This window comes from Balaenoptera ricei, chromosome 12, assembly GCF_028023285.1.
Source record: "Balaenoptera ricei isolate mBalRic1 chromosome 12, mBalRic1.hap2, whole genome shotgun sequence".
Taxonomy (NCBI): Eukaryota; Metazoa; Chordata; class Mammalia; order Artiodactyla; family Balaenopteridae; genus Balaenoptera; species Balaenoptera ricei.
In genome coordinates, this window is record NC_082650.1 from 28,702,889 (window position 1) to 28,723,673 (window position 20,785).

Consider the following 20,785-nt stretch of genomic DNA (forward strand, 5'->3'; position numbering starts at 1 on the left):
TAGTTTCAGGTGTACACCATGGTGAGTTGATATTTTTATAGATTACACATCATACACAGTTATTAAAAAATACTATCTTATCTGTGCTATACATTACATCCCTGTGACATTTACTTTATAACTAGGAGTCCGTACCTCTTAATCCAGTTCACCTATTTCGTCCCTCTCCCCACCCCTCTCCCCTCTGGCAGCCAATAGTTTGTTCTCTGTATCTGTGAGTCTGCTTCTATTTGTTACATTTGTCTTTTTAAAAAAAAAAATTTTATTTATTTTTTGCACCTGTTAGCAAGATATGTCCCAAGGTAAACTGCTGCTTTGCTTTATGTCATTTTGGCCTACTAAAGGTATCATAGGAATGCTCTACTTTCAGATAGTAGGGGAAACCTATACTACCTTTAGAAGACAAATAAGTAAGTTAAAAGAAAATGTAAAACTTAACATTCTGTTTTCATGGAAATGTGTATATACATGCAGCAGATTTTTTAAGTGGCAAGGACTCTCAGATCATAAGAAAATAAACAAGTCTGCAATGGAACAGAGTCTATTTCCAACACATGTAGAAAATCTCACTTTATATTCAACATTAATAATCATAAGAAAATAAGCATGTGAGAGAATATTTAGAAGTATGATGCACTAAATGCCAAAACCACAGTGGTCCCACATGCCACACACAGAATTCTGTGAGCCACCAACATCTCATAACGTGGGCGTGTACTTACTGGCACATCTGCCACAGGCGATGCCTGTGAGAACAGCTGAGTGTTCAGACTCTCCCCTTCCCAGTGGTCTGAGCAGAAGAAGTTTCCTGCTTTATCAGTTGGAGATTCCACCTAAAAGCAAACAGGAAGTGCTTTGTTGTTTCTAGAGCTAGAACTTCCCATGAAACTCTTAAACTCAAGAGTAAACTTCTGTAAGATGAATAAGGTCTGGGGATCTAATGTATAATACGGTGACTGTAGTTGATAACACTGTATTGTATAACTGAAATTTGCTAAGAGAGTAGAACTTGAATGTTCTCACTGGAAAAAAAGGTAAATATGTGAGGAGATGGATGTGTTAATTAACTCCATGGGGGAGAATCCTTTCATAAGGTACACATATATCAAAACATCGAATTGTACACTTTAAATACCTTGTAATTTTATTTGCCAATTATATCTCAGTAAGGCTGAAGAAAAAGTAAATCTATGGCCAATCTCTCAACCACTTATCCTTATGTGAAAATAAATTCAAGAGGCACTGTATCAAACCTGTTGGAAATGCTTCTTGACACCAATGTAAAACAGTTAGCTAGTGGGAAGCAGCAGCATAGCACAGGGAGATCAGGTCAGTGCTTTGAGATGACCTAGAGGGGTGGGATAGGGAGTGTGGAAGGGAGGCTCAAGAGGGAGGGGATGTGGGGATATACGTATGCATATGGCTGATTCACTTTGCTGTATAACAGAAACTAACACAGTATTGTGAAGCAATTATACTCCAATAAAGATCTATTTTAAAAAAAAACTACAATGAGATACAATGTCACACTCATTAGAATGAATAAAATCAAAAAGACTTACCAAAAAAATAGATACTATTAATTTAGTTTCAATTTTCCATGATGTCCAAAAATTAAATATCTATGTATCAACCAGTCATCCATCCATCTATATATCAGTGATTTTAAAAAGTACAGTACAAAACTGCTTCCTTCTATTTCCTTTATACTCTCTCACATGTTTTCTGTTCAAACAGGAAGGAAATAGATGTGGCTCGGCTTCCCAAACGCAAGATCGCATGCCTACAGCTTGGCAGTACCTCGTAACTGCATCTTATATGAAAATCTTTTATGAAAAGTGGTGCTGTTACACAGTGCCTCCCCCTTCCCCCAGACACATCAAGCTGCCCCACAAGGGACAAAAACAGCAGGGTTGTTCCTTCCAAAGGATCTCGTGTTTACCTCTTGTTTGATCTTCTTCAGTAAAGGTGGTCCATTTTCGTGAAACTCAGCAACAATTCCAGATTCATCAGATTCCTGTTTAATCACATCTTGTAGGTCTTCTACTAGATGAGATGGTGTCTGAGGCTGAAGGGATGATTGGGTACATTTGCATCAGAGGAAAATTTCTGTCTGTGCTAATAAACCAACTAAACCCCAAGAACTTTGTGAGAACTTACTAGCATCTTCAGGGGACCATATTTAATTTCTTGAGCTGCGAGTGCATGTTTGAATGGTGTAGGAGTTCTCGGAGAGCTTTCTAGGATTGACCTTTTGATAGCTGGAGTTCTGAAACTTTAAAAGGAAAACAAGTTTTGGTTAAATATAAAAGAACATATGTCCCTTACATTTCTCTACCTATTAAATTTAATATTTTTCTACTGAATACAATAAACTCATTGATATGGAATAGGGTATGCTCATGAATCATATATGTATTGTTAGGGAAAAGATAATATGTACATCACATATTTCAAAATATCATACCCCAAAACTAAGAGCATTAAAATATTTCTCATTTTTCTTTAATCATTCTGAAAACACATGAAGTACCCCTAAGCCTTTATAATGACCGTAAGTATTGTGAAGATCTGATGTCATTTAAAAATCAGTTTTATCTATTCATTATCTCTTATCTACCCACAACAGAAAACATATGTTAACCTTTTAAAGTGTATTTTATATTGGAAACAATAAAATTGCTTTTTTAAAAGGTTTCTTATAATTCTTATTGATGTTCTCTCCCATTTCTTTGAATTGGTTAAGGCTTTATTGACTACAAATGACTACTTAATCACTCCTTGGCTTCTAATCATATAATTTTCCTGGGGATGGCAAAAGAGGTCCTATCTATAGATAAATTTCAAAAAGAAAAAATAAGATTAAAAAAATATGAACTAAGTAAAGAACCATACTCATTCTGAAGTTTATAATCAAAGAGGAAAGGAGGCTGAAAAAGCTTGTTTTTGGTGAAGAAGAAAAGGACTTATTGAACAAACAGAAAAACTGAATGGAAAAGTTATTTTAAAATTACCTTTGCATATATAGGAAATTTTGAAATGAACTACAAAAGGTAATTTAGTTTATTCTCCCACCTTCTACCTCTAGGTAGTTCTAACATGCCCAGGACAGACATATTCAATGTGGAAATACACATGACTATGTATATAAAAGTGGATCAGTAAAATTACATATATAAATAGATCAGACATTTGGGGATTATATTCTATTAATTAAATATAAGTAAATAAAATAAATAATTTTTTTCTTGAAACAAGGACTTACATAGTATTTTCCTTTTGAGTTTTCACAGTCTGGTCTCTATGAAATGGTGTTGTAACAGTCAATTTGTGACCATTGAGAGGGGTGGAAGTTAAAGAAGGCATTTCCAAGTCTAAGTTTTCATGGTTATTGGAAGTGTTTAAGAACTAAATATGGGAAGAAAGAAAAAATACTTAAATTAAACAGTGATCCTTTACTCAGCCCAATTTAAAAATCACATGTTGTTAACAAGTAGGTATGTTTTACTGACCCATCATATGAGATAACAATGATGTTAACAAGCACATAGTGTTTTATTTCAATTCAGCACCCAAGATTTGGAGTATGATTTCCAAAAAATAAAATCTAGAGTCAGTTTTGCTGAAAAACTTGCAAAATCCTAAGGAAACATTCTCAATAAGTGACACTTGTCATTAAAGAGAATGAGATGCGCTTCTTACTAACATTAAAGGTGTTAAAGTGATTTTTTTTGGAAAGTAATCATTTTTTTCTTTCATACTTTGTTTTTTCTCTTTAATGATCTATGAACCATTATTATATAAAGTTGACATTATGTGGAAAATTCTTGAATAATTTAAGCTGTATCTCTCAGAACACTGATGTTCTGGGAAAGTAATAGGTGTTCCTCAAATGGTTCCAAGGTAAAACAAATTTGGGAAACACACATATTGTAATCTCCTCCTGGAAATTCACAATGCACATCCGTAAATTAAAAACTTTGAGAGGTCCTGCAGTAAAGAAACCATTTTAATTTTGTTTGATTCAGTGTTTCCCAAACTTATATACCTATATATTTAGATGTTTTTCTGGAACATCATTAAAGTCTTGTAGAACTAATATACTTTAGAACAGAGTTTGGAAAATACAAGCAAAAAATAAGATCTTTCTTTAGTGGGCATATCATTTGCTCATACCTAAGTTGTTCTTAAAACAGACTCAACAGGCATAATTGGAAAAATGTTTTAAAGAGCCAAATTATCCTTTAGCTTCAATTATTTTCATAATTAAGGACCACAAGTCTTTGACAAAAATTCTAATTTCCATGCCTTAAAAAAGCTGTATGAAATAAGAACATTCATTGGCAAAAACTGCCAAAAAATATTATGGCACGACTCAGAAGAGCCAATGTTGAGAAATTGAAATTAAAACATATGTTATTTTTCTTAAGCATTTGTTCCTCATTTTCTCCCAAAACTTTTTCACTTAAAGATGGACTGGAACCCTTAAATTTTCTAGTGGCAGCTCAAATGTGATCTAAACATAATTTGGTTCCCTCCTCCCCTGGGTCAGTGAATCACATAGCAATAAGTGAACAAAGAGGCAGAAAATCTGTTAAAGTTTTTAAAGGGATGGGAGAAGAGGAAGAAATAGAAATGTTAAACTCTAGTGTTGAAGGAAATAAAAGCACATCCCAGGCAACTAACTCTCTTTAGAATCACCAAAAAGTCAGAGAGAGAATTAGGACAAAATCATCAGTCTACAGACAGCCTACACTCTGGGAGGCGGTATGACTTAGCAACAGCCAGAGGCAACAACGGAATGAAATCAGTGAAGACAACAGTCATGAGTCATTTGTTCCAAAGGATTAGTTTCTAGATTATTAAGGTTCAGGTGTCTGTTGAAAATTAGTAACAGCTGTGCAGAAATTGTGCTCTACCTGCGAGGGGGAGAAAGGTAGGCTTTTGACAGGGGAACGCTTGGGAGTTGAACTGCTGACGTCAGCAAATATCAAGGAACTAGAGTGTCCAGTGGCTATGGGGCTGGCCTGGCCCCGCTTTTTTCGAAGGATGACCCGTGGAATTGTGCTGGGCCTCGCAGGAGGGAAGGGCTTGGGCAGGTCAAGTGAACCCTCACTCAACTTGCGTTTGTTCGCCCTTGTGCTAGGCTCTCCTGCAGGTCTATTCACATTGCCCTCTCTTTGCTGAAGCTGGAGGGCTTTGCCTGCGTGGTGTTGGCTAGGTGAAAAAGCTGCTTCTTCAAAGAATTCAAAACTGCTGAGATCACCCCACGATGAAGGATCCTGAAACAACGTGGGAGGCGCGGAACTTTGAGACAGTGTGTGTGCATGATGTGTGCCATCACCTGAAACACAGCACTGAGAAAGAGATGCTGAATGCAGAGAAAACACCTGGCCCGCTTGCTTGACCTCCTAAGAAACAGCTTCGGGATGAACAGTTGTTCTGGTACACTGCATGGTGCGTCTCCCATGCTGCCTCAAGGCTGGCCCTACCCTGGTGCTGCAGGGACCTCCTGGTACTCTATCACTTGCATGCAGTTCAAAGCAAAAAGAAGACTTTTTGATAGCACATTTTGGCAATGTTCATCCTCTGTCTGATGGGGGATGCAGTAAATGCTTTTTAACCAACTGGGAAACAAAGGAAATGAATTGAGTGTCTGCTTTTGTGATACTGAATTCAAGTTTGTTTCACCAGAGATGGTTTGTCTCAGTGAACCAGTTGGGACTGGTAATCAATGTTTTGTGGAGAAAGCCATGCGTCAACCAATGAACATATTACCACTTCAAATATATTGAAAGATGGCTTTAAGCTCCGAGTGAACATAATTCTTAATGTGCTATCCAAAAGCAAAGCACAATTTTAGGGAAACACAAAGGAGTAAACAAAGTACAAAAAGAAAAGTTTAAAATAATCCAAATATCATTCCTATCACTCAAGCTCTACTTATAGGTCATTAACTTCACTATTTTAAAAAATATGCATTTTGAAGGAAATATGTGAAAAGCTACCTTTTTATCTGGGCAGCCTAAGAAATCAGATATTGAAAAGATATATACACAGAAACTAAAGTCATACGTTTACGTTAACATATGCTAGTAACACGATATTCGCCGTAGAAAATGGCAACAATTTGAGGAGTTTCCTAATTCCCCTTCCAAAAACATTAACTTGCCTTAAAAATTCTACTTACAGAATCTATAAATTGAAGTGTTTCTGCAAATTCTAAGAGGTTCTTAACATTGTCCAGAATGGTGCCTTGGTGGACGATCATGCATCTGGCTGGAGAGGCGCTTTCTTCAGGTAGGGAACCAGGATCCACCGGCAGAGATGGAGTGGAGTGGTGGTCTTCCAAACAGGAAACAGGTGCACTGTCTCCATGAGGTCTGGTGTGGTCGGCAATGGTGGTGCTGTGCCACCCAGGGTAGCTGCATGTGTGGTTCTGTGTCTAAGGAGGGGGTGGGGGAATAAAGAAAAAGCGGGGAGGAAAAAGGGAGAAGGAACTTAGCAATGAAGTTGCACAAGGTATCAGATGCTGTTAGAGGAAAGATAAAAGTCATTGCATCATCCAAAACTTGCGCCTATGAGACAGTTGTCAAGATGTTTCCTTTTATCAATGCAAGACCCTGCTTTTTAATAATGGTATAGCCTGTCATCTATAGGATTACCTTCACTGTCATCATTTTGTTAAAGCTGCAAATAGAGGGATTATGTTACAAAGTACAACTCTCACATGGAATGTCTTAAAAATCTACTTTGACATAATTTCCAGTAGGATCATAAATGTTTGCCGCAAATTAAGAAGTGGGCTATTCTCATTCTAACCTACAAAAAGGCTGGAGGATTCAAGAGTTAGAGTTGCTTTTATGTGCATATATTCTTGTGGCTTCTACTCCTTTTTTAATGTTACAGATTGCACTGATGCAGTGAAGGGCTGCCAAATCAACGTGGTTAGGAAAGCAGAAGAGCAAATTAACAGAAGTCTCCTTTCAGCATGACCACGCAACAGGAGAAATTGCAAAACACTAACTAAAGTTAAAAAGTGGTCGAACTATCATATGCACATAATCATTTTATTATTTAACCAAAAAGAAATCTACTCCTCAGAATACCTACTGGGTATCACATCTTTTATTCTCTTTGTTGGTTAATTACATACGTTACAAAGTGCAAGCTGCTTTCCCAGTTTGCTGCCCAATCACTAGAAAAGATGTCAAAATTCAGTAATGGTCCACACAGCTTTTGTGCATGCAAACAAAAGAGTCATTTATGTTGCTTATGGAAAGATTTAATATATATCTTTTTTACATGTATATACTGGACATACATCAAATCATGTTTGAAATGATAAAGTATGAAAATCTAGCTTAAAAAATAATAGAAAAAAAAATCGAATGAACAGGCACCCGACAGATACACAGCTTTGTAAAAAAAAAACAAACAAAAAAAAACTGCAAATTTTCATTTTTTCTCTGCTAGTCTTTGAATTGATTACAGTCCTTCCGAAGAAAAAAAAATCAAGGATGAGAATCACAAATGGATATTGAGTTTCTATGGCAACACCAAAGGACTACTTCCAACTTAGTCAACACACATTGTGATACCAACTGCATTTTATTACAAGCAACCTCTAGTGTTTAAACATTGTTAGTGGATATACAGAGTCCTGATTAGCGTGATATTTAGAAGATAAGGGAAAAGATACAGAAGAGCACTGGGGTCAAGCATTATCCCCCACCCAGATCAAGTAGGCGGTGACGTCTTACTGGGACTGCCTGCTGTCCTTTGAGTTCATTCTCAGTCGACATTAGAAGCAACTCTAGCTCCTTTATTCGCTTTTCTTTCTCAGGGTCTTCATCGTTATAGTGTCTCTGAAATTAAAAGTTACGGGAGAAAAAAAAAAAAGATCTGGTGGGAAAGTGTAAATACAATGGTCGTGGCCCGAGGTTCACGAGGGACCACACAGAACCTAAAGAGCCCTGGCGTGGAACAAACGCCAACGGAATCTGGCCACTGTAGAAATCTCTGAATGTTATCCCAGACATAAGGGAGGGATGTGAAACCTGAGGCTAGAGGAGATGCTGACGGAGGGGTTGTTTCAACTTCTAACATCAGAGAACCTGAGAATTCTGGCACTAATTCACTCTGGAAGTGTAGCTTGCTGGCCAGAACTCTGCCCACCTCTCCACGGCCCCCTTTTCTTTTAACTTCAGTGGATCAGGTGCAAATAAGCGTTTGGATGAAAGAAACAGAACTGTGCCTTGAGTAGCTAATGAGTTTCTTCACGAAATGATCTTAAAATGGGCTTACCTGAATGGCTGCAGCAGCTGGCTGAGGGACATTGACTATATTTACATGTAACGCTACAGGATATGGGACGTGACTGGAGACCTACGTCAAAAAGGCAAAACACATATACGCTAATGTGTATAAAATAGATAACTAATAAGAACCTGCTGTATAAAAAAATAAATTAAATTAAATTTTTTAAAAAAGGCAAAACAAACAAAGGCCGAGTCATTCATGGTTCCACGTGCTTCAGGGGACTTGTTGCCTTCCTGAAGTTTTGCTCTAGGACTAAGGAACACAAACAAACAAACAAACACTTTTCTGATAAAATTCACAAAGCAAAATAAATAAATAAAACCCAACTCCAATTTGAAATTTTAGCCAAGCCTTTAATAATGGTTAAAGAGCTAAAGCAACAGAGCGAAAGAAATTTAAGGTGCTCATCGATCCTGATAGGAAGTATTCCTTAGAGTAAAACAGAAAGAGAAATATAATCTAAAATACATTCACGAGTGTATGAAAGAAGCTTTGATGGTAAAAACGGATGGCACTAGCTGTTTATAAATAAAAGTATTTTTCTGTGAATTATTATGAGCTTTAGGAAAGAGTATAGCACCTCTTAAGATAGTTCATTCACCTGAGACCAGTCAGGAAGGTCTGTAGTCAAATATATGGAACAGACAGAGAAGAGTAAAAACTACTTCTGATATGTTTTGCATAGAATTTGCTTATGAGCTCTGAATTCTTGGATAAGTTTCACCATTTATTATTGTTGATTTTAAGATTCAAGTTTCTTGATTTTTTTCTCTTTATTCTTCTTTTCCCACCCAATTTGAAGATTTTTTTCCATAAATATAAATATCAAGAAATGAAGAAAGAATCACACCGATTCAAAGGAGGATGAAAGATGTCAGAGGTCAGTCACAAAACTGCTCCTGATTCACAGTAAGAAGGTAAACACTTACTGAATGAATAAATTAAGATACTTCAGCTAGATCACTACCAGAATTGAACTTACAATCATCTGTTAAATTTCAGTGTCAAACTATTTCCTTCATTTGAGCAGAGAAAAGTATTAGATACAACTGCACCTCCATCCCCCCATTCTTCTTCAGCAGTACCTTGTTAAGTAAATTTACATTCAAAAGCTCACTTCCCAAATTAGATTCGAAGCAGCAAGTTAGAATCAAACAACTTGGATTTTAGTCTGTACTATCTCTATGAGCTGTGTAACCCTGGACAAATCACTTAACATCCTCATTTCCGGATCCATATCAGGGATAACAACACCTACCCCTCTCGATTGATCGTGATCATGACCATGTTCATGAAAGCTGAGAAGTATGCACCTGAAAGGTATCATTATTACCTGGAGCTAAAATAACATCTCTCTCATTAAACTAAATTCTGAGGAATGGCTTACGTTTTGTGCTTCAGAAACGTGGTAATAGGAATAGTCATTGTTAACTGAGGGCTGGCCAGTTGGAGGGAGTTGAGCTGAAGGTAGAGCATGGGCAAAACCCATCAAATGGCTGTTCTTCTGAAAACTTGTGGCCACTGGTGGCTGGCTGGCTTTAGAAGACTCCTGCAGATAACCTTCCTGCTCGACCTTGCGACGCATGGTAGAATTCCAGTGGTTCTTGATAGCATTATCAGTTCTGCACAGAAATATATCACATACACATTTTACAAACAAAAATTTCAATTCAGATTACAGTTAATTGACAGAAAACTGTTTCTAACAGAGACCCTTTCTTTTGGTCCACTACGAGTGTTTTTTTCCTTTTAATTGTTTCTGTCTTCTCTGCCTCCTAAAAATCATGCTTCCACTATCACCTAATTAAAAATTGATAGGTTTCTCTAAGTTACATAATATGGAACTTATACAGTTTTCTATAAATGCTGAAATCTTTTAGCCATTTTGTTTCCTTGTTAAGAATATTTCCAATACAACACCCTTCATGTTTATTCTGATTGTGGTACAAGACTCTAATACAACTTAAAGTTCTGGCTGTTCTAGAAAGTTACTCCTTTGAGTGTGGCTTAGCAGGGCCTACACATCACAACAGGCACTCAGTAAAGTTTGGTGAGCAATAACAATGTTGCTGCCGCCTCAGTGTCTACTCTTTATCTAGAATGGCACTAGCCAGAGATTTTGAGTAAAAAAATTCCCACCTTTTGAAAACTACCTCAAATTGTTCCATAACCAGGCAAATGGAGCCATAACCAGAGGCGAAAATGCAAAATGGGATCCAGAAGGGAAAGAGGCTAACTCCCCAATATATTTTCAAACTGCAAAGCATTTTTACTAAAGTTTTTCAATTCTCAGGAAAACAGTTTCTCAATTCAAAAAAACCGTTTTAAGCCTCCCTTTTACTATTTCGATGGGGGTGGGGGAGTGTATGCTAAAGAAAGAGGAAGTTCAATTGCCCCTTAAATTTTTGGAAGAATCAACAGCATATCCTTTCAGACCATGTGGGAGAAAAGGCCTCCTTTTATCAACCTCTTGAATTCTCTAAGCTTATACTGAACCAGGAGGGAGGAAATGTTTTAGAACATCACAAGAGAACACTGCACAGACCATGAGAGCCATAGCCTTCTTTGAAATGACCCTTTCTCCACTTTGGGGTTATGAAGCTCAAGAATAAAAATATTTAAAATATTTCCTATCTTACAATATTTTTATGTAAGATTTATAATTAGTATCTTCCAAACTAAATGGCATCCGTTATAAACTGTTTAAATGGGGAAAGTGGGACAAAAATGAGCTTCCATAGATATCCCTCATAATGAGGTCATTTTTGTGCTTTGTTCATTAAAAAGAAAGCTTAACAACGACATTATTTAAAAACCTGGAAGCAGTACGATAATTCTAGAAGTACAATCTTTCTTTATTCAAAAGAAAAAATTAAGCCAAGTGGTATAATGAAATGAACATGGTATCAGGAAAATGGTAGCCAAATTCCTTCTGGTCACTTAACCAGCTGTGTGAACTCAGACCAAAGACAAACTGTCTACCCTTGGTTTCCTTCTATGTGTTTAGAGTTTCATAGTTTACAAAGTGCTCTGACATTCGTTTTACTTGATACTAGCATTGGCCTTACGAAGTAGGTTATACCCCGTTTTGCAAATGGGGCAACTGAGGCTGAGGAAAGTTGGCCCAAGCTCACTGTTGGGTGGATTCTGGAAGTCCTCAGCGAGGTAAACTCTAAGATCTCTTCCAGTTGTAAAAGCTATGGATCTAGTTTATCTCGTGAAACATTTACCATCGATAAAATGTAATTCACTCACCATACATTTTAAAGCAGAATGTTCAATACCCACTCCCTCATTCTTCCCAATCAATATATTTTTTGACATATTATTACCGTCCAGGCAGTAGCTTTGCGATTTCTGCCCATCTGTTCCCCAGTCTCTTGTGTGCCTGGTAAATAATTCTGTCTTCCTCTTCTGTCCAGGAGGTTTTCTTAACTTCTGGATTCAAGTGGTTATGCCACCTCTCCCTACATTGTTTTCCAATTCTCCCCTTTAAGTGCTTGGCAATAACAGACCAACGTTTCGGACCGTATTTCTGTACAAGCTCTATCACCTTCAGATAAACACACAAAAATAACCTATGTTTTAATGTTATGTAATGAGTCAGTGTAATCATTCTTCATGTTACAAGATCTTTAGAAAATTTCTAAAAATCTGCTTTCATTCATGGGAAATATGGGAATGGAGTCCTCTGCTTCCTGTTTGCACACTTTACCTGTTTCTTCAAGTTGGGAAACAGTCAACAATGTTGGGGAATATTCATAATTGTGATTCACACACCAACAGAGAAAGAACTTACTCTCTGATCTTCTTCTTTGGTCCAAGGACCCTTGATGAGCTCAGGGTTTAGTACTTTCTGCCATCGGTGCTGGCACTGCACATCTGTTCGATTCTAGGCAAATAAGATAAAGTATGCATTGTCATACAGATACGATGTGATAAGCACATGAAGACTGTTGTAATATAAATCACACACGGACAATATGCAGTGAAAACATTCAAGAACATATTTTAGGGCATATTTGGAGAGCCCATTACTTACAGCTAAAGAACATACAAAGAATATATCAAAGTTGCATCCAAAATTAGAAGCTCTGCCTGCTGAGGGAAATAGTCCTGCCATGTGAACTAAAGGATCATCGTACTGCATACCTGGTTGTCAATTTAACTTAACCTTAACCTCAGTGTATTGAATTTGGAAGTACCCACGTGGATTAGGACTTCTTAGAGAGTCCATATTGATGTTGGACTTTTATGGGAACCCACTCTAAATGACTCAAGTTTGATTCCCATTCAAACTAAGAGATGTGCTTCAATTTAGGACCACAAGTGTTAATACTGCAGAAAGAACAAAGATGAATAAAGACAGGCCCTGTTTTATAAGAGTTTATAATCTTGTAAGAAGTAAAAGACAAATATATAATTAACTAATAGAGGGCAGAATTTGATTCATATGCAAGAAGAGACCAAAGTAAAATGATATTGGGGTGGAAAAAGGAGCATCTTCTGAGGAGGAGAAATTATGTTTCCTTAGAAGGAGTCCAGTAAAGCTCTTGGCATGGACTTTGAAGGATGGATAGAACATTTTAGGAGGTGGCATCACCAGGGACAAAAGCCCTCAGGAGGGAAAGCAGAAATGAATTCAACCAAACCTGCTTACAGAAGGGAAGTAGGAAACAGAACTGGGGTTGTAAGTTGAGGCATATGGGAAGGCCCTCATGTGCCAGGCAGTTTACCTGATGTGTGAGACTCGAAGTTACTGTTGCTAGTTTTGAAAAGTAAAGTACAGCTGCATTTTATGAAGCTCCATCTGTCAGTGGTGTCTGGGATGTATGGGAAAGTGGAAAGCTACAAGTAGGAAAGCCAGTTATGAAGGCAATGCAATCGGTCAGAGAAGAGGGAAAGGGGCTGAACATACGGAACAGTGAGAAGAATAAACAAAGGAATCCCAGATTCCTTAATCCTTGCTTGGTTGTAGGGGATGGGGGAGTATGATAAGTCTAAAAGAATGCCAAAATTTTAAACCAGGGTACCAAAATTATGGCTATTGAAAAAATAGGAAATTTAAAAGAAGCTGACTTGGGGGAAATACCATGAGTTTAGTCATCTACTATATAACAAATCATCAAAATGCTAATTTATATTATCCTAAAAAATTAAAAGATAAAATAAGAAGCAAACGTTTAAAATACATTGTAAAAATCCTTTAACAATATATTTAGAAATTTTAATTATACGCATTACAATAGAAATATAAGTTACAGATAAGGCATTTCTCCCTTCTTATATACAAGCAAATATGTCATGTCTTAATATCATCTCCTATAATATCTTATTTAAATCTTTGGGAGAAGATTTCCTTTTACAGAAAGAAAAAATTACTAACTTACCGGGAGATAATTGGCAATAACTTTCCAGTCATCTGTTCCATTCTGTTCCACCAGCTTCTTTAGTTTTTCATCCTAAGACATTTAAAGGTAATCCTAGGATATCAGTCATTTACTGTACAACTCTATTCAAGTTAGAGTTAAAGGGGAACCGACCCCCCCCCCAAAAAAAAAACTCTCAAAAATAACCAAATTCAACAAATATTAAGGTGATATACTGGTTTACAGCATAGATTTATTTAGAGTCAGACAGACCAGAGTTTGAATCTTAACTCAGCTACTGATTAGTTGTATAAACTTGGGTATATCATTTTGCTTTTCTGGACATTAGTATTGTCATCTGTACAATGGAAACGATGCTGTCAACAGGGTTATTTGGGGATTATATGAGTTAATTATGCAAAACATTTAGCATAATGCCTGGCACATTGAATGTTTAACATATGGTAACTTTTAAAATTTTACTTTGTGGGAAAAAAGTAATGAACTCCAGTGTTTGACTTCAGAGACATTGAACTATGGCAATAGATAGGCTCTCAGTAAGAAATAGTTCAAGCTCTAGTCTAACATTTAGTAAGTTCAACCTCTTTCATATAAAAAAATGTAAGATCACTTTTCTTAATTACACTCGAAGGCATGTATGATGTAAGAAAATCATTTAGCTTTTGTATCAATGTGTTGACAATTTAAATGAGACCAAACTTATTAGAACACAGAAGACGCTAAACGTCAGGGTGAAATCTTTCAGTTCACAAGTGTCTTTCTAAACACGTTCAAGCAAAAGAGAATCCTCATGTTTCTGCAAAGGTAACTTTCACACACAATGTGAGTCCCCGCTATGACACAGTCACAGGAATTAGGAAACCAGTGTTACAAGCAGAGCTTCTAAAACGCTGAGAATCACCCAAGTGCACAATCTCCATAGGTAAAATATGGATTTCCTATGGACCTCACTGGAAATCCCGTCCGCCTGTCAATGAGAGCTCTGGTTTAAGTGAAGGAGGATAGGATGAAACCGAAGAAGAGTCAATACCATTTATTCTAACATGAAATCTTCTACAATTGGTAGCAAATTTTTTAAAGAACTTTGAAGAAAAAAGCAACTTTTCTCTTACATTAATAATTTTGCCTCCTAAGCATTTTTCCATTCCCATAGAGATCAAGATTTGAGGGGGCTTCCCTGGTGGCGCAGTGGTTGGGAGTCCACCTGCCAATGCAGGGGACATGGGTTCGAGCCCTGGTCTGGGAAGATCCCACATGCCGCGGAGCAACTAGGCCCGTGAGCCACAAGTGCTGAGCCTGCGCGTCTGGAGCCTGTGCTCCGCAACGGGAGAGGCCACGATAGTGAGAGGCCTGCGCACCGCGATGAAGAGTGGCCCCCGCTTGCTGCAACTAGAGAAAGCCCTCGCACAGAAACGAAGACCCAACACAGCCATAAATAATAAATAAATAAATAAATTTAAAAAATTAAAAAAAAAAATAGATTTGCTAAGATAGCAGAAGAAGAGAGGTGAGGAGACACATCTCCATCTATTTTTAAATGTTTTCAGAACAGACATCCACATATATTTCTCTGCGTAATATTATATACCAAGAACGTTAAATGAACCCATTATAACAAGACAAGTTCTGTGAGTGTTTTGCTTTATTCTTTTGTTTTGTTTTTGGAAATAGCAATTCATTCATTTGTTCAGGGAACATCTGTTAATATCCCACTTTGTGGCAATCGATTCTGGGTTCAGGGAACGCAAAAATGAATAGACGTTTAGCCCTGCCCTCAGCAGACTTACAGTCTACTGGGCGGCGGGGGGGGGGGGAGCGGAATATACATTACAGCAACAATAAATAAGAACATGTATCCATTGGCTGGAGGACGAATCCAACCTGTCTGGGGAAGCCAAGGATGGCTTCACAGAAGAAGTGATGTCTTCACAAGTGTTGAAGAAGTAGTAAGAAGTTGTGGGGCAAAGGGACAAGAGCAGAATAGGCAGAAGGAAACGCAGATAAAACAAAGTGAGGAGGGGACCTTCAAACAACTGCAGAAAGTTTGGAAAAGGATGGTATAGTGTCCATGTGGGGGAGTGGTGAGGGGTATGGACGCGGCACAGGCAGGCTAGGATAAGAGTCAAAGAGCCCGCTAATGAGTTTGAACATCTGTAGTTTAGCTGAAATTTTGTTTTTTTATAAATGGATGCACTCTAGGTTTTTCCCCATGTTTTGATTACGTGATTAGTTACCTCTTCCCTGGTCCACCTAGTTTTCCCCAAGTGACGCTTTCCAGACTTGGGAAGCAGCCCGTCATAATCATGGTCACACATCTCAATGTCTTCATCATCCTCGTCACTACTGTAGATGCTGCAGAAATAAAAACGGGCAGATGTGGACTGAAACAAGAGGATTCAAACTACTGGATTACAAAACTTACGCCAAAACTCCTCAACAATCTTTTCAAAGGTTACGAAGGTAAAACTTTGAAAACTTGCATAACGAGACTGTTTTTGGCACTCCGTTGCTCTAGGATTGTAAACTGGTTCTGCTGTTATTGGTATCCACAGATACGGCAAAGGACCTGGCACTTTCTATTGCTCTGCATATTTAAACCTGCTGTTAATGTTAGACCAGTGACAAGTTACACAATTGGCAACCTTCCAACCAATGAAGGTTTAAGTTTAAAACTTAATGTTAAGGACAATAAAAGGAACGAGAGCCCATGTCCTTTACGTAAGTACACTCGCAAAACCTTTGGTATACGTCCCATCATTTAAGTAATATATCCCAAATACAATTAAAAAAACCTCAATTATGTTATCCTAATGGGACTGGTGTTTTATTAAGAGAAAAAAATTCAAGAAGTAATGCACCCAACAATATAATTATAGTCATCCCTTAAAGATTAGAAGATTAAGAGAATCTAAAAGGAAAGGATTTTAAAACCTGAGAAAGGATAAATGATCAAGTGATCAAACTGCTTTGTAAATAACATTAATACCAAACAGTTCAAAACTCCAGGCCAGGTTGATCCAACTTGTGGCCACGTTTACAATCCTCAGTTTCCAGAGTAACCAAGTGAATAATTAGGCCACATGATAGTCAGAATCTTACTCATGTTTTTTCTACCTCTGACTGAATGGTATTTGAAAGATCTTAAAATGTACCTAATTCAAAACTGAGGGATTCCCACAGGTGGGTTTAAAAGGAACCCATTACTGTTTTCAGAAGAGCTTTTTCTTTTACCTACTTGACCAAAACTATAAATTTTGATGACTTTTGAAGTAACTCTATACTTAATGTTTATTAATCATATAATGGATAGGTGAGAGTCATTTTACAGCCAGTTTACTTTTAGTTATAATTTTACTTATAAAACTTAAGATATGAGGAAAAATTATACTATCTTTAAAAATTTACTAAAATTTATCATTGTAATATTGAGAATTCCATCAAACTAAGAACAATAAAAATAATGATATAAAGCAATATCATAACGCAGATTATTATTCTAAAAAAGAAAATGTATGTTCATATCAGGTTTTGTCTTCCAAAAGCAACTTACAAGTATATATTACCCATCCCTTACAAGCAAGCAAAAATGCTTACCAAAATTCCTGAATTTGAGGTTCTTATAATTTAAAACTATTATTTTGGGAAACAATCTGAAGGTCCAGGATGCATGGTGACAAGTAGGATGTGATCCAAACTTAAAATGCCACCACAAAAAAGACCACTAAACTGAGTTTATGATCTATAACCATCTTTCATTTAGTGTCTATCCTTTTAAACAAGAGCCTGATCCTGTTTCACATTGTCAACAAGGGGCTCTAAACCAACTTCTGATTAAAAATTACAGTAGTTTCCCTTTAATAAAAAGCACAAGCATCATAAGGTGAAAAAAAAAGTTATTATAATCCTAGCACTTTTGAAAGGTTCATAGGGAACTCCTTGGAAAGCCCCCCCAAATGAGGTGGCACCCTTGTGAAATATCAGGGATACCAAGAAAACCAGAGTAATCTGAAAGTGGAGTCATAGGTTCAACTGAATTTAACTTTGGGGGTTTGGGTGGATCTGGAGATCACGTTTTCAGAACTGAGGACTATTTTTTTTCCCAGGTTTTTATTAGTTATCTATTTTATACATACTAGTGTATATATGTCAGGCTCAATCTCCCAGTTCATCCCACCACCACCTTCCCCTTTCCCCCCCCCTTGGTGTGAGGACTATATTTTCCCAACCAGTAATTGGACACCACTGTCTTGGCAACAGATCAACACTCAGGAATAAGCAACAAATTCAGCCGCCCATAGGGGGCAGCCTACACCAGGTGAGAGAGAATAGACATCAAACAGGACTAGGGTTCTGGAGGCAAAGGTGCTAATTCTGCCTCCACCTAGCTGCGTGACTTGGACAAATCACTTCCTCTCTCTCACGACCTCAGTTCCTCGCCTATACAGAGGGCTTGGATTTTACTTCTAAGGTATTTTCCAGGGCTAATAAGGGATAATTCCACATCTTCCATGACTCTTAAAAATTAAGCAGAAATGTGCAAAGTCAGAGATGTGCAAAAGCAAAGTCTTGGGGAAAACTTGGTGTGTAACTTCCGCAGGTCCTGAAGAGGCCATGAGGGGAGCAGGGCGAGCCCAGGGCTGCTCACAGTGTCAGCTCCTGGGTCCATCAGCAGGCTAGGCGCGGGGCTCGCCTTTGAGCTTTGCATGAGATTTCCTCCTTCTAAATTGTCCGGGTCGTCTAAGTAGCATGATTAATTTCTACTAAGGACCTGAAATAACTTTTCCTTTATCTGCTCTGAGAAGATCTCAGACCCAACAGTCAGAAGACTCTCAAAGGCTGATTTCAAGCTTGATGCACCCGACTCCCCACCTGCTAGACCTGGTGTGGTTACAAGAGTACGACTATGAATATTACATTCTGTCAAGGAAACAAACCGTGCAAAGAAACGAAAAAGAAGAGAAGTGTTGGGGGTTGGGAAAAGGGAGGGGAGCGGGAGGAAGTGCCTTGTGGCCGCTACTGTGATTCTAGAAACAGGGTTCAGACTCATTTCGCTGACCTGGTTAATAATCCCTGCCGAGTTGACGTTCGCCTTGCAAGAAACGGCTTAACGCCCGCAGCCGGGTTTCTCTTCCCCCTGAGGCAGGTTCAAGGCTCCCGCCCCTCCTGGCCGCCTCCCCTCTCCGCTACCTGGGAGCCACAGGGAACCTGCGCGGCCCCGCCCCGCGGGGACAGTCGAGATCTCGGGGCGCGGAGCCTCCCCCGCGTCTCCTCCCAGCACCCCTTCCCAGCTCCCTCCTTCTCCTCTTCCTCCTAGTTTCCGCTCTCGAAAAAATAGGTGACCTCCGCTGCTCTACTGTTACGTCCCAAGGGCGAAGGTGAAACCACTTAAGGGGCAGCACCCCTGCCCCGCGCGGCCGGGCCCTGGGCGAGGCTTAGGGAGCCAGCGGCCCCCCAAGTCGCCTCCCTTTTTCTCCGGCACCCGGCCATGCCTTGGCGCCGCTCCCCGCCCGGCCAGGCCCGGCCGAGGGTGCTGCAGCGGGGCCCACACCCACGCTCTTTGCCACTTCCTAGCTCTGCAAGAGGACCCGTGCCCGCTGATTCGAAAACAAATAAGTAAAAGAAAATCAAAAAACCCGAGGAAAAGAGGGTGGGTTTACTTTGCCTCCAGGGACTTCTCCCCAGAACCTCCTGGCGAGGGTCCGTCCCATCCTCCCCTCCTCCGACAGGGCGACCTGAGGCTGCAGAGCTGGGCGCGGGGAGGAGCGGCGACCTCGGCCGGGTCCACGTGCGCGCGCCGCGCCGGGACCTCTTGCACAGGGGAAGAGCTCCGGGGGACTGCGTCCCGGTTGCGCGGCAGCGGCCTTGGGTGCTGCCCGCCTCAGTCCCTTTCCGTTGAGTGGCAACCGTGACGGCCGCCGAGCGAGCCCCTACACCCGGCCACCCGCAGGGAGCTCCGGCGCGTCCAGTCCGGGAAGTCCAGAGACTGGTGGAAGCGGGAGCTTCAGCAAGTGACAGTTCAGACCAGTCTTTTCCTCCTCCGCTCCCTATTCCCCTCCTTCCGGCCGAAATGTAAGGGCACTTCATTCAAGATACCCGGCGAGCCTCCCCAAGTGCGGTTGACATGTGCGTCGCGGGTGCGTGTGGGTGGGTGTGCAATGTTTGCTTTAAAAGTAAAAGCCTCCCAGAGAATAATGATTAGAACCTTCAAAACCAGGGCTTAAAACAATTTGCAAATGTAGAGACCCTTTCCTCCCCTACAATCTTCTTTCCAGCCGCCTGTCAGCTGACACTCTTCTTCGCCTCCATAAAGAATGAATGAAATTTACATGAACTACCTGCAGCTACTATACAATCCGGCATTTTCCCTATATCTGCCATATGCTCTGCACTTCCAAGTCCAAACATATCGCAATGCATCCAGCAATTACGCTGCGACTCCCTCGCCGACACCCGCGGCATCAAGCCAGGGACCTAGTGGGCTCCCCGGGACTGGTGGGCACCGCTCTGCCCCCGGCTGGAACGTGCTGCTTTTTTCCCCTAGACAGAATGTACCCCCGTGCAACTTGCAAAATGAGCCGCAGGGCGTGCTTCCCAACGTCCTAATGCATTTCTCGCATAGACTTTTCCATTCATCAGTCCCTCGAGCGGCTTCTGCTGCCAAGGCAAGGGCTCTAGGTCCTCGCAGGATCTGACAGCCCCGCAGAAGATCCGGGAACCATTTCCCACCTGCTCTCCCGGCGCCTGGCGCCCAGCGCGCCCCCGCCCGCGGCCGCCCGCCCGGGATCCCCGTTACCTGTGCCGGGGTCTCCGGGCCATGGCGCGGCGGGCGCGGGGCTCCGCTGGGAGCCGCGGGAACCGCACTGGGCTGCCGCCTCCCGCTGCCCGCCGCCTGCCTGCGTCCTTCCCCGGCTGCGCAGTGGCGCTCCGCACCGCCGGGGCGAAGTTTCTCAGGAGAAAGAGGAGGAGGAGGAGGAGGAGGTCGCGGAGGAGGAGAAGGAGGAGGAGGAAACAGGTTGATATTAAAGTGTAAACTCTGTAAACAGAGATGCCATCAAACAAAGAGCTTTGGACAC

At 40.0% G+C, this 20,785-nt stretch overlaps 1 protein-coding gene across 8 annotated transcripts in view; it reads right to left on the reverse strand.

Moving 5' to 3' along the window:
• MYB (MYB proto-oncogene, transcription factor) overlaps positions 1-20,543 on the reverse strand; it is a 32,821-nt gene extending 12,278 nt beyond the window's left edge. The window contains exons 1-14 of one of the 8 annotated variants that reach the window (XM_059941923.1): positions 20,506-20,528; positions 15,947-16,064; positions 13,713-13,784; positions 12,122-12,214; positions 11,655-11,875; positions 9,710-9,944; positions 8,308-8,388; positions 7,773-7,868; positions 6,191-6,445; positions 4,920-5,282; positions 3,266-3,408; positions 2,161-2,275; positions 1,943-2,068; positions 723-833 (exon numbers count right to left, since the gene is read on the reverse strand). In XM_059941923.1, the coding sequence (XP_059797906.1) occupies positions 723-833; positions 1,943-2,068; positions 2,161-2,275; positions 3,266-3,408; positions 4,920-5,282; positions 6,191-6,445; positions 7,773-7,868; positions 8,308-8,388; positions 9,710-9,944; positions 11,655-11,875; positions 12,122-12,214; positions 13,713-13,784; positions 15,947-16,064; positions 20,506-20,528 (2,052 nt within the window). Of the gene's footprint in view, positions 1-722; positions 834-1,942; positions 2,069-2,160; positions 2,276-3,265; positions 3,409-4,919; positions 5,283-6,190; positions 6,446-7,763; positions 7,869-8,307; positions 8,389-9,709; positions 9,945-11,654; positions 11,876-12,121; positions 12,215-13,712; positions 13,785-15,946; positions 16,065-20,505 lie in introns of all 8 variants that reach the window. The other 7 variants (XM_059941925.1, XM_059941922.1, XM_059941930.1 and 4 more) reach the window with 7 other exon arrangements.
• Positions 20,544-20,785: the final 242 nt, after the last annotated feature.